Genomic DNA, 17,403 nt, shown 5'->3' with positions numbered 1-17,403 from the left:
ACTGTTGATCCCAAGTACTTAAACTCATCCACCTTTGCCAACTCTACTCCCTGCATCCTCACCATCCCTCTATCCTCTCTCAAATTCACACACACATATTCTGTCTTAGTCCTGCTGACCTTCATTCCTCTCCTCTCTAGAGCATATCTCCACCTCTCCAGGGTCTCCTCAACCTGATCCCTACTCTCACTACAGATCACAATGTCATCTGCAAACATCAGAGTCCATAGGGTCTCCTGTCTGATCTCGTCTGTCAACCTGTCCATCACCATTGCAAATAAGAAAGAGCTCAGAGCTGATCCTTGATGTAATCCCACCTCCACCTTAAACAGATCTTTCACTCCCACTGCAGACCTCACCACTGTCACACTACCCTCGTATGTAGCCTGTACCACTCTTACATACTTCTCTGCCACTCCTGACTTCCTCACTTCCTCATACAATACCACAACTCCTTTCTAGGTACCCTATCATATGCTTTCTCCAAGTCCACAAAGACACAATGCAATTCCTTCTGACCTTCTCTATATTTCTCCATCAACACTCTCAGAGCAAACATCGCATCTGTAGTGCTCTTTCCCAGCATGAAACCATACTGCTAATCACGAATCATCACCTCCCTTCTTAACCTAGCTTCCACTACTCTTTCCCATAACTTCAAGCTGTGACTGATTAGTTTTATCCCTCTGTAGTTACTACAACTCTGCACATCACCCTTATTCTTAAAAATAGGTATCAAAACACTTTTTCTCCACTCTTCAGGCATCCTCTGACTTTCCAAAAACAATCTGGTTAAGAACTCCACTGCCATTTCTCCTAAGCACCTCCATGCTTCCACTGGTATGTCATCTGGACCAACAGCCTTTCCATTCTTCATCCTCTTCATAGCTGTCTGTACTTCATCCTTGCTAATCTGTTTCACTTCCTGATTCACTATCCCCACATCATCCAACCTTCTCTTTCTCTCTCTCATTCTCTTATCAGCCCCTCAAAGTACTCTTTCCATCTGCTCAACACACTCTCCTCGCTTGTGAGTACGTTTCCCTCACATATCTCAAATTATATATATTTATTTATTATTGTCTACTGGAAGAAGCAGATGGCCATCAGTGAGCCAAAGTAGTTCTTGAACTGTCTCAGTGTGCCTAGTGATATCAGGCTGATAAAAGACAGTATACTTAGCTGTGACTTCATGATATATAGTGACTGCTAAAATAAGGAATACTTAAAGCTATAGGAAAACACAAACATTGTAGGCTGTAGGGTCAGATCTACTCTGCACTGCCTGAAGAAGGGGTTGGGTCTTTGTCATCAGGAGTCTCATAACTTAGAGACTCTGCCCATCAGACTGAACGCTTTGTGAAGTCAGTGGATGAAGCATTCACAATTTTCAGATCAAGGCAAAAAAAATCTCAGTTGAAAAATCACCAATATGATTAGATAAAGCCCCTTCAAATAACTGAGGAATATGTGGAGTGGGTCTTTGCTGCTTATAACTATTGGGCTTACATACCTGGAGAATAGTCACAGATGAAATGACAAGACTAATATATCTATATAAAGCATTATTGTCCATGTAATTTAATAGCAGCACTTTTTAACCAAGGAATATATTTGCATATGGGATGTCAGACTTGTCACTGGGACAGAAATCAAATGTAAGCAAAAATATAGGCAAAATATGATGATGGGGAATTCCTTTACTAGATGAACTTTGAGGAATGATAGAACAGAGTTGACTTTCAATTTCCCACCTATGAATTCTCAGTAAACAAAAAAACATGGAAACTATATATGTGCAATCAGTACTAACAAGACACTTTGATTACAATTAATAAAGCAAGCTAAATAACAGTAGTCTGTAACTACCCAAGTATCAAATGCCTTGAAGCAATGTGAGGGGGGAGGGACAGGAATACGCTGGTTCTCTGGTAGCAGCTGTTTTTTTTTTTTCTGCCGTCAGGGCAGACGTAACAATCTCTGTAAAACTGAGTATAGTTTTTTTTTTTTTTTTTTAATTAGGGATCATGCAAGCTGCTACGGGGTAAAACATAGGCAAAGTGTTACTGTAAGTATTTTCCTGTTTGACAGATGTTTTAGTACTTGGCATTTGAATGGCCTAACCAATTCAGCCACCATGCACAGGATAACTAGATAAAGTTTGGACCAAAAAGCTGTGGGTTGTAGAACTGCAGAAAACTGGACTACTGTTAGGAAATCCTTTTTCCTTGCCAGATTAATCAGTAGGAGTATTTCTTCTAGATCTGTGGAAGTTGTCATCCCTCTCTGCCCCTTCCTCATCAGGCCCATAATAGAGTAGAATGGCTTCTTTGGTAAGTACCTGTCTAAGCACACGACCCAGTCTGAGAGACCACAATATTTTCTCATTAAGATAATTAAAGGAATTTCTTGTTTGAGCTACCCTGACTGCCTTAAACCATCCATTGTCTTTTTTTGTTTCCTACAAACTCTTTTGAGAGGTGACCGCTGTCTAGTTTACAGAGCTTTGAAGAATCCAGTCCTATGTAACCGCCTACACATCTACAAAACTAGTTAACACCCTCAACACCCACTCAAGAGATCTCAACTTCCATGAAAACATAAATAGGACCTGCTAATGAGACAGATGTCTAGACCACAGAATCCCACTTTTATGGAAGAGACTTCTGAAGAATTAAAGCAAAGTAGAAGTAGCTGAATGACATGTGCAGCCTGTGGAAATGGATGGACAATTGTAAATACACCCTGGGTTAGGACCCCTCATGGAATAGGGTCAAAACTACGTTTAAACAAGTCATGTCAATGGGTACTTATTTGGGGGATTATAGCTAAGCTAATAATGGTCCTCTGGCTCAACAGCCTAGTACTGACCTATGAAAAACACACCACACTTAAAAGGTTACTACGACACAGGGTTTGCATCTTCATCACAAAGACACTGGAGAGAAGAATACTACTGATTGTAAAAACTTAGTGGTAGAGAAATCTCTGAGGAGACTGATCGTTATGTATGTGTGAAGGAATTTTTTAGGTGATGAGATGTTAAGAATATATATGCTACCTGGGAATACCTAAAGAGGTTTTACAAAATAAATGAGAGATTAGACTGTTTTTCATAAACAGTGTCCTCATTTAAGAGGGACTGGAATACAGCTGCGAGAATTAAAGGACTCGGGATTATACCATTAACTACAGTAGCAAAATTTGGGTCAATATACAAAAATCACTACCCTCATGAACTTATCAATGCTAAACAATTAAGAGAGTTATTACTCCCAATCCAGAATATATAAATTATAACTAAACATGCCTATATAGTGAAGGAAGTTAAGTCATCTCCCATTCTGCACTTGGGTCATGCCCGTTTGCAGTGCATTTTATTTCACTTTATGATGAAAAACTCCTATATGAAGGCATAGTGGCATTTTCCAACCACTAGGTGAAACAGCTTATATTTCTCGAGTGGCTCAGAGGTGTGATAATAAAAAAGGTGGACTACTGCAGATTTTATTTTTTTATTAGCTTGGAAGAGAGGTAAAAGTGATCCACCTTTTGTGGTAAAAATTTATGGTGCAGATGGAAACAAAAACTTCTAGAGAAAAGGAGACAGAATTGTATAACCCAAGACTAAAAATTTTAGTCTTTCAGTCTCTATTATTTTCACTACAATGTGTTTCATCAAAACGAGTTTCAGTTTACCCGTCAAATATTTTCAGCAACTTTTACTTCACGAACCTAGACTAAAAAGTAGAGTAAAATCAAAAACATCAGTGACCAATGGGGGGGGGGGGTCTGGACAAAGCACAAAATAAATTGCATGGGACAATAGCTTGTACTGGTGCTAAGCAAGAGGACAGGTCTTAGTGCAGGACAAAACCTTGGTTTGTGTTTTAACATTTGGACCAAACTTTCTGACATGAAAGCATTCCTCTACAGGCTCCATAAGTTGATTTATCTGTGAGAACAATGGGGAAAAGTGAAAAATACACACTGTAACAGACCTTGTGAGCTCTCTAAAATTTAAATCTAAATCAGACGACTATCAGCAAATCTAACAATGTTTTAATTAACTGGGTGCATACTTCAGTGATGAAAATGGTGGAGACCAAAGTTGGAATGATCATAACAAGAAACAAGAAATGTACATTTCTCCTAATACGGTGCATGCACGAAGGTAATCATTATGGGGGGGGGGGGTTCAAATTAATTCACGTATACTAAGCTTAATTTGAGACTTCAAGCATTTTTTCCAGATTTAATGCTGAAATTATCAGACACAACATACTCTAGAAGTGGCCATTTCAGTATGTTTCCATTCCTTAAGTTGTTCTGTATTTGATGGCAATTATGACAGCTGCTAGTCTGTTGTCTTGAGATAGCAGTACTATGTCAGGCTCCACTGTTTCAACAATACGTACACAGCCTTCTATGCAGTACTTTCATACACAATGCATACTGCTTTATTAAACAGTATGCAAAGACGCAGCTGCATTCCAAAGCTGGATTTTGAGTTTTGGGGCCCCCCAGCAGAAGCGAGACAGACATGAGTCCTGTACAATTAACAGACTCTTTGTATCTTTAGCAGGAAAAGTGGAATTAGGTTATCAGCAATAAGTTAACAGATTTGGGGGTTTCTCAGCATAAAGTGTCCAAGAGTTACAGATATTCTAAGGAAGCACTTAGTCTAAGTATCGGAGAGCCATCATATGCTTGAAAACATCAGTCTCCAGAAAAATGAATGTACCAAGGACACTACCCAGATTAAGTTAGGTGACCCACATCAAGATTAAAAAGGTTGATGGCCCTAGAAGATGGGAACCCCAGCAAAATTAACATACTCAGGATATCCACAGAGTTAAATAAGGAGTATTTAGCATGATTAGCATAGCAGGGGAAGAGGAGGCAGCAGAAACAATGGACTCAAAGAAATATGGGTGGGAGGTTGGCATAATGGTTAAGGTGTTTACTTTACAGACACAAGGTGCAAAGTTTGATTATCACATTGGATAACTGGCTAGGCTTAAAATGGCCCACAAGGGCAGTTAACTTCATACTAATCTATGAACCTATGAATCTATATTGCTGAAATGGCCTTGAATTAATAGATTTCACAGGCAAATTGAGCGTCCCTCAGCACCTTTTCCCCCTCCCCACATCACCAGGAAGCAGGTTATTAACGCCCTCTCAAAGGCAAGAAATACAGTCTCCATGGGACCCGACAACATCCCTGGCTGTGTCCTACATTAACTCAGGCAAGAGCTCTCAGCATCACTAGACACCCTATTCAACCAAAGCCTGTGCACCGGCTTCGTCCCAGCAGAATGGAGGACAGCCATCGTCATCCCTCTGTACAAAGGTGGAGCATCCACCGACCCAGGCAATTATAAGTCCATCATCCTAACTAGCCTGATCTGCAAGGCCATGGAATGCATTATCATAAAATATAGAGTCTTAGGCGTGTACTATAATTGTTAAAAGTTCTTATGTACCAAATTATACTGTTATTGTCTTTGTCTTGACCTTTTATGTTGTTGTAATTTGTGGAGCTTTTCTCCCCGGGCCTCCACTGAAAATGGACATATATCCAGCTGGACTGCCCGGTCAACAAATGTAAAATAAAATAAAATAAAATAAATCATGGAGCTTATAAACAAGGACATTGGCAACCTCCAAATGTTTGATTCCACACAGTTTGGTTTGGTCAAAGGGAGATCTTACCTATTAAACTTGGTCCCCTTCTTCAAAACAGTCACTAAAGCCATGGATGAGGGCAAGGCAGTGCACACCGCCTACCTTGACCTAGCCAAAGCCTTCAACACTATTTCCCACTAGGACATAATAGATAAACTCTACCAGCTAGGTATCAACTCATATGTTATCCGATGGGTAGCTAACTGGCTCACTGATAGAACCCACTCAGTCAAACTAGGGAAAGCTACCTCTAGTAGTAGATCCATAACAAGCAGCATACCACAAGGATCGATCTTGGAGACTCTACTGTTTGGGATATACTTTTATGAGGTGCAAGCCAAAACCAATGGTCTGTGGCTTACCAAGTTTGCAGATGACTGCAAGCTGGGCACTGTCATAAATTCCCCTAGTGATGTGAACACCCCCCAAGAGGGCCTTAGCCAAACTAATGACTGGTGTCAGAAGCATTGCCTCAAACTGAATGCCAAGAAATGCATCATTATCCCCTTTGGGGAAAATGGTGTCCCCACTAATTATCATATTAATAATAAGGTATTAAGCATGCAATCAGTCATGAGGGACTTGGGCACCCAGGTTGATGGCAACCTGATTTTTGACCACCATGTTGCCTCAGTTGTATGGAAGGCTTTCTACATGGCCCACCTCATAAGTAAGGGTATTTCATACAGAAACAAGGAGCTCATAACATCCCTGTACTCCTTGCTTATCAGACCCATTATTGAGTACAATGCCCCCTTCGGCATGTACCTTACCAAACACTTGCAGCAGCTGGAGAGACCACAGAGGTTCCTGACCAGGAAAATCCAGGGTCTCAAACACCTATCCTATACAGATAGGCTAAAAGCCCTGTCCCTCTACTTAGTCTCATACAGACTGCTCAGAGGCGACCAGTGTCTGGCACACAAGGCAGTCTCAGACTCGGCCTTGATGGAGCTGCTGCACATCCGTAAGTCAAACTCCACTCGCGCAACCCGCACACAAGGTCTCAACCTGGTCTGTGACATTACCAGAACTTGTTGGCAAGATAGACTTGTGTCCCAACGACTCCCCCATCTGTGGAATAGACTTCCTCTCCATGTCAAGTAGAGAACCTCACTAGCCCTCTTTAAGAGGAACCTGGATGACTGGATAGGAAACAGAAAATATACCCCTGTGAGCCCACCTGTATCCCCGATGAACAAGGAAATCAGGTGATAACTTTGTGGGAACATGGCTGAAATTCTTGGCTAGACTTATAAGGACCTCCGAGGCCAATAGCCTAGTATTGTCCTATGAACCTATTAGGGGAGAGAATGCATTACAGCATGGCAAACTGAACAAGGACCTTCATCAGTAAGGAAATACATGACAAAGTTAATGAAAAGCATCATTCCACTCTTTTCTACTTTTTTATCCTAGTGGTCTCTTCATGGGAAATCCAATCTGGTATTCATACTTCTACAGCTAATTTGGCCAGGAAATTGGGAAACTTGCCCTACTATTTTTTTTTTCCGATAAGTGCTGTGCGACCTTTTACATCAACCTGAGCTATCACCAACTCAAGCAGAGGAGACCTGGGTTTAACATCTCATCCGAAGGATGAAAACATTACACATACCTGCACAACTGGAAGAGTATATATAATTTTAAAGGGGCAGCAATCCTGCTAGTCATTAGGTGAAGCTGTTCTTCATCCTACTACATCTACTGTTACCTTTCTGTCTTTATTAACCAGAAGCAACAAGAACACATTTGATTTTTATTTAGCTAATGATGGTTGGTAGTGAAGATCAAGACTCTGAGTTGTTGATGAGCTGTTAAGTGTAGTTAATGGTACAGGGTTTGATTCTTATCACCTTCACCTGCCTACTGTGCAACTGAGCAAGTTATATGACCAGAGTGTGCTCCCAAGTGGTCTCTTAAAAGGGACACATGTCCAGTAAGCTTACCTAGTTAACAAATGTGTACCATAAAAATAAATTGGGCTAGTCCAACCAACGTTCTTTTCATTAGATAACTGGGAAAAATCTCCACAGTAAACAGGCAAAATGTAAAGCACTCCAAGAAAACATGCTAAAACAATGATATTTTGTAACTTTATATGAGCGAGTTATACTGAACTTGTTTATTTATTACAGTTAGCTTGATTGGTCAGCCCCTTAAAACTCAGATGCAAGAAAAAATGCAATAATAATTACGGCATTAAACAACAGCAATAATTAAACATATAATATACAAATAAACAGTAAACATTAAGCATTATGTAAATTTACTGAAGTTCTCATAATGAAATGACATGCCAAAGAACAGATTCGTTTAAGATTACAATAGCATTAACCGCCCTAAACGTTACTAAAGATCTTTACGGACTTAAAGTAGGGTTGCCACCTTTTCAAACGGCCAAAGTGGGACATTTTTGGTACAGACATCATATTTTACAGGCCGACATATACCCACGGTCAGTACAAACAATAGAACTTAACCTTTTTGCCTAAATAAAAGCTTATTCTTGTAGCATTTTAGTTGCTTATTCTGTTTCTTATAACATTTAGATATTTTAGATAGAGAATAACTGTTTTATGCAACTATTACATAAAATATAGGAAATTATTTTGTCCTAAAACCTCATGACATTTGCCATTTTTACAATTTTGTGTCAGGACACAACTGCCCAAAGAGGGACTGTCCCTTGCAAAGTGGGACTGGTGGTATCCCTAATTAAAGATCTTTAAATACTTAAATATATACACAATTTAATTAACACAAAATTTAATGTAATGTTTATTAATATAGCAGGAAATCTTATTGCAATATCATTCACCTCCGCAAAAACGCATTACAATTAAAATGTGTGTGCATAGATGTTGAGAAATGGCTCGACAGAGAGATAAACCAGTCATCAGCTTAAAGATCAATGGTAACCACAACACTACCACGACAAGCAAATATAATTACAGTGCATGTTAAAGTCTGTCGGCGTTCTGACAACCTTTAGCAAATAAAGTAATAAACTAGCATGACGTACTATAATTTCGGTGGGTGCCGTGGGATCACATCAACCTGAACGATTACCAACTCAAGCAGACAAAACACCCCTCCGTTCCTGGAGTGAAGCATCCGCTAGTGCATACCTATTTGTTAAAAGAGTACACCCACTACGCAACACTGTCTCTTTCTCTGTGTGCCCCAGAAGCCCTGTCTGGTTAACTGACTGATTCAGGGTAGCACACCATCCGAGAGAATCAACCCCACGACTATAAAACAAAGCTCATAAGAATAGATATAAACATGTTATAGCATGTTTTGTAATAACCATACCTACCAGGGCAACAATCAAATACGTGCAGTGCATGCCTTACTGTCATCCGTGGCACCAAACTGCAGCACGGTACCGTCACTTTATGTATTTTCAATTTGATAACCAGGGTCAGAATGCCATCAACTATTGTCTATAACAACCAAGACAAGCAATATGGACAAAGCCAGAAATTATGGGGAGACAAAAGTCCAAAAATAGGAACCGATCTTTAAATACTGCTCCTATAAACTTAGATACCAACATGGCAGAATTTCTGAAAAAAATATAAAGTCTGAAACTCAAATGTGTATTATTATTTAGTGGCTTCAATCCTCAATGATTTGCCAGAAAACCACAGAGTTTATGAGGAACAAATCAAAAATAAGCGGTACACATCTGGACAGTTGAGATGTGTGCAAAAGTGTCACCCCAGAAGTGCCCAACTACACATTAACCGAAGGGAAAAAAGAGTTGAAAATTAAGTTACAACATTAAGAAACCACTTACCTCATAAAACTGTTGCAATTACACGTCCAAAATAAATGCACTACAGTATTTTGACAGTCCACAGAGTAACATATTTCTATAGAGAATTTTAGAGATGGTATCAGAGTCGAGACACGGGTTGGTCTGGGCAGTACCAACCTCCACAAACGGGGGTGGGATACAGGCTTTAGACAACAAGTAGCTACTGCTAACTGAAAACACGTGTTTGCTTTATTTCAGAACATTGCTAAAGTATGTACATATACCTGTCGGACAGTGGCAGCAACGAAAAAAAGAGTATACAAAAAGGTTAATGAAGTTCAACGTCTTTGAAAGAATTATAAAGTCCTACCGGCGACTTACTTTCGACAGTAGCCAAATGACGTAATGCGTTGAAGCACGTGGGTATCCTCGCGTGGATTTGCAAAGTTGGGTTAGGAAAGTTATTCCTACAGATGGGGTATCGAATGGGTCAAAAAAAGAAACAGCGGAATCGATTTCACCGGACTGCGGGAAAAAGGCATCAAAATCGGAAGTTGGAATATGATGATAAGGAGGAAGAACAGCAAGAACATGCGTTTGGGGCACTGTTGGAATCTAGTCACGAACAAATGGAGGACGGCGTATGTAAGGTAAGATATGTCAACAAAGTGGTGCTGAAATATGGTTTGGAGTATGTGTTCCAAATGACGGTCCTGGTCTGGATATGAGACCAGGATAGTATTACCAAGAGTGTTACGTATTTAGCAGTACATGGTGGTACTGAAAGTTCTTTATAGGAAGTAGACGTACTGAATTGGTTGTATTTGCAAAGGAGCGATGAAGCATGCTATTGCGGTGGTAAATGATGAGCACATAGGTGGGTTGAGGAAGAGTGGAAAACTCATAAGTAAAAATGAAGGTGAGTGTGTTAAGGACTGTACGTAGAGAGAGATGACAGTGATGTTGTTTCAGTCACTCAGTAGGCTGTAGTATCTGGAGTGCTGTTGCAGTAATAGAGAATGGTAGTTGTAGTAATAGAGAATGGTAGTTGTAGTGTTCTCTTTCAAAAATTGATTAAAGATGGGGAGAAACATGTACATTTCAAGTCTGTTACTATGAGAAGAATAAAATTATAGACTCTGCTGCGACCTAGATAACCTGAGTTCAGTTAGTGGGTGGGCTGCTGGAAGGGGTAGGGGAAGGTAAGATGACATACACTTTTAATCCCAGAGGGAAGGACTGGGGATTTGCATGCAGATATGGTACTTGGTTGGGACTTTGGCATAAGCTGTTACACTAGTGAGTAGGTTATGGCGGGGCATGAGTAAGCTGATGGCATAGATGATTATGCTTACATTATCATATTTGCTCTGCCAAAGCTGGATTTTCCCCTTCCCTAAAATACCTATCCCTAATGAAGTATGTTGCCCACCCTCTGTATCTTGCCTATATCCAGGAGGAAGCACAGTTGTTTTCTTCTTGGAGATGGAAGATCCACCTACAGGGTATAAGTGTGGTTTTGCTAGGACGCTGACTGTCTAGTAGACACAGAAGAGTGGGCTGGGGGATAAGTAAATGCAGTGGGCTAATTAGGGTATGGACAGATTAACAGAGGTTGGCAATTGGGGCTAGGACTGGATCCAGCACAAGGCAACCTAGGTGGCTACCTAGGGCCCAGTGCTGGTTGTTGGGAGGGGGGCTGGATTGGTCTTTTAAAATTAAAAAGAAAAAACACCACCTTTCTGCATCACCATCAGTCCAAATTTGTTCCCACTTACACCAGATGTCCAGAGGCACTTCTGCAGCACTGTAGATTTCTTTTAATTTAGTACAGGGATATGAGATTACTGGCTGGGGGTTTAAAGAAAATGCTCAGTTTTCCTGCATCACCATCATCTTAGAGATATGTTTTTACTTCTGTCAGCTGTTTGGAAGCACTTTTGTAGAGCAGGGGAACTGGGATAACAGGATTTAGCAGTTCTAGATACAGCATGAGATTGAGATTTGCCCAGAAGGTCTTCTACAGAGAGTGATTTTGTTGTAACAGATTAAACAGTATGGGAATGGGAGATTAAGCAGTTCGAAATGCAGCACTGCACAGGGACTGAGACTAAACAGAGTGATTTTGTTGTAGCAGATCAGACAACACGAGAACAGGGGCTTTAGTAATGTGAAAGACTGAGATTGATTTTAGCCGCAAAATGCACAGGGACTGAATCTTACAGTGATACAGAAGTGTTTGTGTATGCATGCATGCTAATTTCCCGAGTCCTGCCTGTGGATTTGCAGTCTACTCGGCCTTCTGATTTCTTATGCATGTGGGATTCCCTTGAATCCTGCACATGGATTTGCAGACTGCCCTATCTTCTGATTTCTCCTGCTTATGGAATTCCCTCAAGCCTTGCATATGGATTTGCAGACTGCTCAGTCTCCTGATTTCTCCTGCATATTGAATTTCCACCTGCAGTTGTAGTCCAAGCTGCAGAAAATTCAGGTAAGGTAGGATTAATACATTTTTCAGAGCTTTACCAGAAAGGCTCATCCAGACTCTGCTACACTTTGCTGTGAAGGAAAGGTTAGTTTGCTGTTATTTTTTGTATTTCTGTATTGCCTTTCTATATTTTGAATACTGTAGTTTGTTTTCTTTATCTTGTGTTTTGCTTGCATTCTGTTCTAACAGCATATTAAAACTTCAAAAGAGACCACAGCTCTCTCTGTTCTGAGTCAGGCAGAATTTTTCCCTCCCTCCCACCCATTTAAGTTGTCTTGTTAAATGCCACTGTCTTTCTAGTTGCCCACCTCTTATGTTAATCTGACCATATATCTCATTTCTCTCTACTTTCACTGGCTTATGTGAGTAATCACAAAACCATCACTTTTGAAATCCCACCCCTTCAATTATTTAAATTTATTGGCCATCCTACAGTATTTCATAGCACCAAAATACAAAAGTAACCACCCCTTTCAGTCCATCTTACTGTTTTAAAAATAGTAACTCTCCACTAAACCTTAACTTTTTAAACAGGTAAAACTCAAGTTACCTACTTTCATATCTAACTTCTCTAGTGCACACTGCAGAGTGCATTCTTTTCAATCTTACCTTTAAGCATCCCTGTTACTAGCACTTTCTCTAATACCTAAAATGATCATCTCTACTTGACTCCAAGTAGACTTTTCTCTATCTGTTAAACCTAGCACTTGCTCCTACAGTACTTATTACCTTGATACGGCACTCTTCTAGATAGCACCCCAAAAAGGCAAACCCCCATTTCTCGGTCACCCACGTCCCCGGAATCTCTTTTAAAGTTTTTGTCTAGTCCTTCTAGCATGTCGAGGGATCAGTTGCTAGTGTCCTCTCCTGCTCAGCTGGTGAACCTGGGAATATTGAGGCAATGTTACAATTGCCTCATGTACCTGAACAACCCTCTCCTCCTCCCACAAAACACAAATACATGCGAGAGATGCAACTATACGGCCAAACTGGAGGCTGAGCTCTCTCAACATAGGACTGGCAAGACCAGTCAGGAGGAGAAGGTTACCACACACACTATAGACCCAGTCTCACATAGTACCATCACAACCTCAAATCATACACATAAACACACAAAGACATACTCGGCTCTGATCAAAATCTACCAAAACAGCAGAGGCCACCAAAGCAGACACCCAAACAACCACCACCTCAGAACACAACACCTGCAACACATAGACCTCACAGTCAGAGTGTCAAACAGTCACAGCCCTTAAGGCCAAACACAATGCCAGACACACTAGTCATTGGTGACTCCATAGTCAGACACACTGGCGTCCGCTCACCAGACTGAGTAAGGAGAAGGTCACAGTAAGCTGCCTGTCGGGCGCTAGAATCCGCCACATAACGCAAGCACTCAGGTCTCTCAACAGCAGGTACAAATACGACTCAGTCATTGTCCACGCTGGTGTAAGCGACCTGAGGCGTACCTCCTTGGACTACATGAAAAGAGACATTGAGGAGCTCTCTGATTATGTAGCCCAGGCAGGTATGACCCTGACCTTGAGCAGTATCCTACCTTCACCAAGAATGATGCCACAATACAGAGATAAGATGATCAGCTTTAACAATTGGCTTAAACTCTGGTGTCATTCAAAGGGGATCAATGTCTGTCTGCCTGGGATGACATGCTGGACAAGCCAGCTGCCCATGAGGGCGGCTTGCACCTGTCACCCTGGGATTCGGATATTGGCAAGGCTCTTGCCACCCCATAGTGCCTTTTTAGGCAAGGCTCAAATTCTAAACCTACCACCCTAGAACACAAAAGGAAAAAACTAAGGGTAATGCTGCTCAATGCCAGAAGTCTAAATCTCAAAATGCATGCACTTGAGGCCCTTCTCAGTATGGAGAACATCGATGTCTGTGCAGTGACAGAAACCTGGTTCAAGGCTCCTGAGAGCACCCCAGCACTATCAGGTTTTACCTCTTATCATGCGTTCCGGCCCCAAAATCCGGACAATACCAAGAAAGGAGGTGGGGTATCCATATTCATCAAAGACACCCACACCTCAAGACTGGTGGCAGCATACGATGCATCGGAGACCATCCAGGTGCAATTAACCATAGGCAAGACTGCTCTACAAATTGTAGCATGTTACAGGCCACCCTCACAAACTCAGGAACCTCACATGGCCTTCCTGAAAACACTAGAGGATAAATGTATCACCAAACACCATCATACTAGGTGACTTCAATTACCCTAATATAGACTGGGAACACTACTCAAGCCCAAACACCCTAGCCCAAAAGTTCCTGGAATTCATAAACTCAAATGCCATGGAACAACTAGTCACCATCCCACAAGAGGAGAAAACATACTTGATCTCATCATCACGAACATGGGAGCACAATGTTCAACACGGAAGTATACCCTCACTGGTGAGATCAGATCACAAACTAATCTCGCTGGAGGTCCTCATCCCACCCCACCTGAAATAAAAGACCACAGTAAAGAACTTCTCGAAAGCCGACTTCACACTTCTAAAGACTAGTGTGGTCTCCTTTAAGGCCCCGAGCGGCAGAAAACAGTACTCAAGCCGCTGAATCACTTACAAATGCCTTCTACCAGCACCTGCAGGACTGCATGGATAAGGCAATCCCAAGCAAAACAAAGACTCTTTGTACCAAAGGCAAGCGTCCAGTCTGGTGGACCCCAGCCATAAACAAACTCTACAACAAAAGGAGGAAGCTACTACAAGATAGAGCAAAATCCTTAAAAGGTAAGACACCCTTGATCACTATAAGTAAAAACTAAGAGCTCTCATAAAATCATCCAAAGCAAATTTTGAGAGAAAAATAGCTAAAGACTCAAAAGACAATCATAAGGCCTTCTTTAGCTATGTTAGAAACCTGGGAGGAAACTCCCAGATATGCTCAGAACTAGTTCAAAATGATGTGAAGATTACTGATCCTACAGACATTGCCAACATACTGGCTGACAGGTTCAGTGCAAACTTCTAGCCCTCCCCAAAGGAGAGATATCTATACCAAGCGATTGCAGCCCCCAAACATCTCCAGCCCAAGTGAGAACTGCTCTCTCCAAAGCAAAAACACAGCATCCATGGGACCTGATGGTGTCCCGGGCTGTGTGCTCCACGAACTCAACGAGGAATTAAACCCACAGCTAGGACAGCTGATTACTCATAGTCTTACCTCTGGATACGTGCCAGGGGTGGCGCACTGCAACTGTGGTCCCACTTCACAAAGGCGGTGCCTCCACCGACCCTGGAAATTACCGCCCATTAGCTTGACAAGCCTTATCTGCAAAGCCATGGAGAGGATCATAATGGACCTCATAAATAAAGACATAGGGAATTTGCAGACTTTGGATCCATCCCAGTTTGGCTTTGTCAAAGGCAGATCATGCCTTCTAAACTTGGTTGACTTTTTGAAACAGTCACCAAAGCCATTGATGAGGAAAGGCAGTCCATACAGCCTACCTCGATCTGGCGAAGGCCTTGATACAATACCCCACTCGGGTATCATTGAAAAACTCATCAGCTTAAATGTTAACCCATACATCACAAGATGGGTTGCAAACTGGCTGAGTGACAGAACCCACAGGGTCAGAGTTGCTGGCGCCATGTCAGACTCAAAGCCTGTCACAAGTGGTGTACCACAGGGCTCAGTCCTGGGCCCACTCTTGTTTGGCATCTACTTTTCCGAAGTACAAGCAAACACAGGAGGGTTATGGCTGACAAAGTTTGCAGATGACTGCAAACTGGGCCATAGTAGAAAACACATCTGACACAGATATCCTTCAGAAGGGTCTCACAGAAATGGATAACTGGTGCCAGAATCATGGCCTAAAGTTAAATGCCAAAAAATGCATAGTCATACCCTTCGGAAAAAACAAGGTTACCCCTAGCTACCAAATAGGTGGCAATCCACTGAGCACAGAAGAAGTTATCAGGGACCTGGGGACCCAGGTTGATAGTAGTCTGTCATTCGACACCCATGTAGCCAAAGTAGTTAGGAAGACCTTCTACATTGCCCACCTTATCATGAAGGGATTCTCATCTAGATCAAGGGAGGTCATAGTCTCCCTATACTCATCACGCATCAGACCAATGATTGAGTACAATGCCCCATTGAATGTATCTGACCCGACACTTGCAGCAGCTGGAGAGGCCACAAAGTTCCTCACCAAAAGGATAAAGGGTCTCAAACATCTGTCCTATGCTGCCCGACTGAAAAGAACTCCAGCTCTATTCAGTTAGACACGCTTGCTCAGAGGTGACCTTTGCCTAACATACAAGGCCATGTCAAACCCAGATTTGATGAATATGCTTCACCTCAAAAATCTAGATCCGTCAGAGTCACAAGGGCGGAGACTTAAACCTCGACCACGGCTATTAATAGGACGTGCTGGAGGGATAGATTCATCACCCAAAGACTCCCTATGCTGTGGAATAAAATCCCGGTATATGTGAGGCAGAGCACCTCGCTGGCCTTGTTCAAGAGAAATCTTGACCAATGGATGGGAGATCGCAGATATACCCCAGGGATTACCTCAGTGTCACTGCTCAACAGAGGCACAGCAAAATAATGGGTATAGTTCCCCATACTAAAGGGGTGGCGTAAGCCACAAAACTATGGGCTAGGCTTGTAAATGCCCTCGGGCAGATAGCCTAGTATGAACCTATGAACCTATGAACCTATGAATTTGTCTGGGTTTTTTCGTACTCAGTTCCAGCAACACCATCTGGTTAAGTGACTCTTTCAAAAAGTCACATAATAAGCAAATGGACGTAGAATGCATTAAACCCTGTACATTTGACTACAGGAAGCAGCTCATTAGGAGCATATAATCTTAAACCACTGAATTTAACTGCTAGATCATCCTTAACATCTTCATTTTTTGATAAATCATGGGGAAAAATGAGTTATGGATGGATGGAGTCTTTTATTGTTGTTCACAAAATGTGATTCAGGTTGGAGATGTCAGGCACTTGAGATCTTAACAAGCTGCTTCCTATAGTCAAATGTACAGGATTTGAATCCTTTTGCCTACTCTGTGCCTTTGTACAAATCACTCTGGTAGTGCTCCTGGGTCATCCTTGAAAAGGGACCCCACCTGGATATAACATTTTAAGGCAGGATCGCCTAAACAAAAAGGGTGGAGGAGTTGCCTTACTCTATAAATCTGAACTACAGGTGTCCTCAATCGACTCCCTGCCTCCCTTACCTGCAAATGCTGAAATACTCTTCAGCAAATTCCAAATAAATAAAAGCAAAGCCATCTATATAATATGTTCCTATATCCCCCCTGGCAACAACTTAAATACACTTGAAAACATTCTTAGCTGGCTCTCCGGAAACTTTCCTCAGGAAACCATAATACTAGGAGACTTTAATATTGATTGGAACTCCTGCATAACACCAAAACCCATCTCTCACCTTAACCTCTTCAATT

General features: G+C 41.7%; 2 protein-coding genes across 3 annotated transcripts in view; one reads left to right on the top strand and one right to left on the bottom strand.

Moving 5' to 3' along the window:
• Positions 1-9,907, bottom strand: part of RITA1 (RBPJ interacting and tubulin associated 1) — a 314,609-nt gene extending 304,702 nt beyond the window's left edge. Inside the window, exon 1 of one of the 2 annotated variants that reach the window (XM_044068439.1) lies at positions 9,839-9,907. The gene's annotated coding sequence lies outside the window, so the exon portion shown is untranslated. Of the gene's footprint in view, positions 1-9,496; positions 9,818-9,838 lie in introns of those variants that run through there. The other variant, XM_044068438.1, reaches the window with a different exon arrangement.
• The window catches only part of DDX54 (DEAD-box helicase 54), an 841,349-nt gene continuing 833,808 nt past the window's right edge, over positions 9,863-17,403 (top strand). The window contains 1 exon segment of the mRNA XM_044068440.1: positions 9,863-10,107. Within this exon segment, the coding sequence (XP_043924375.1) occupies positions 9,931-10,107 (177 nt within the window). The 5' untranslated portion in view covers positions 9,863-9,930.

This window comes from Protopterus annectens, chromosome 4.part0 (assembly GCF_019279795.1).
Source record: "Protopterus annectens isolate FY-2018-M chromosome 4.part0, PAN1.0, whole genome shotgun sequence".
Lineage (NCBI taxonomy): Eukaryota > Metazoa > Chordata > Ceratodontiformes > Protopteridae > Protopterus > Protopterus annectens.
Note: the sequence above shows the minus strand (reverse complement) of the source record. Positions and strands in the feature narration are given on the sequence as shown.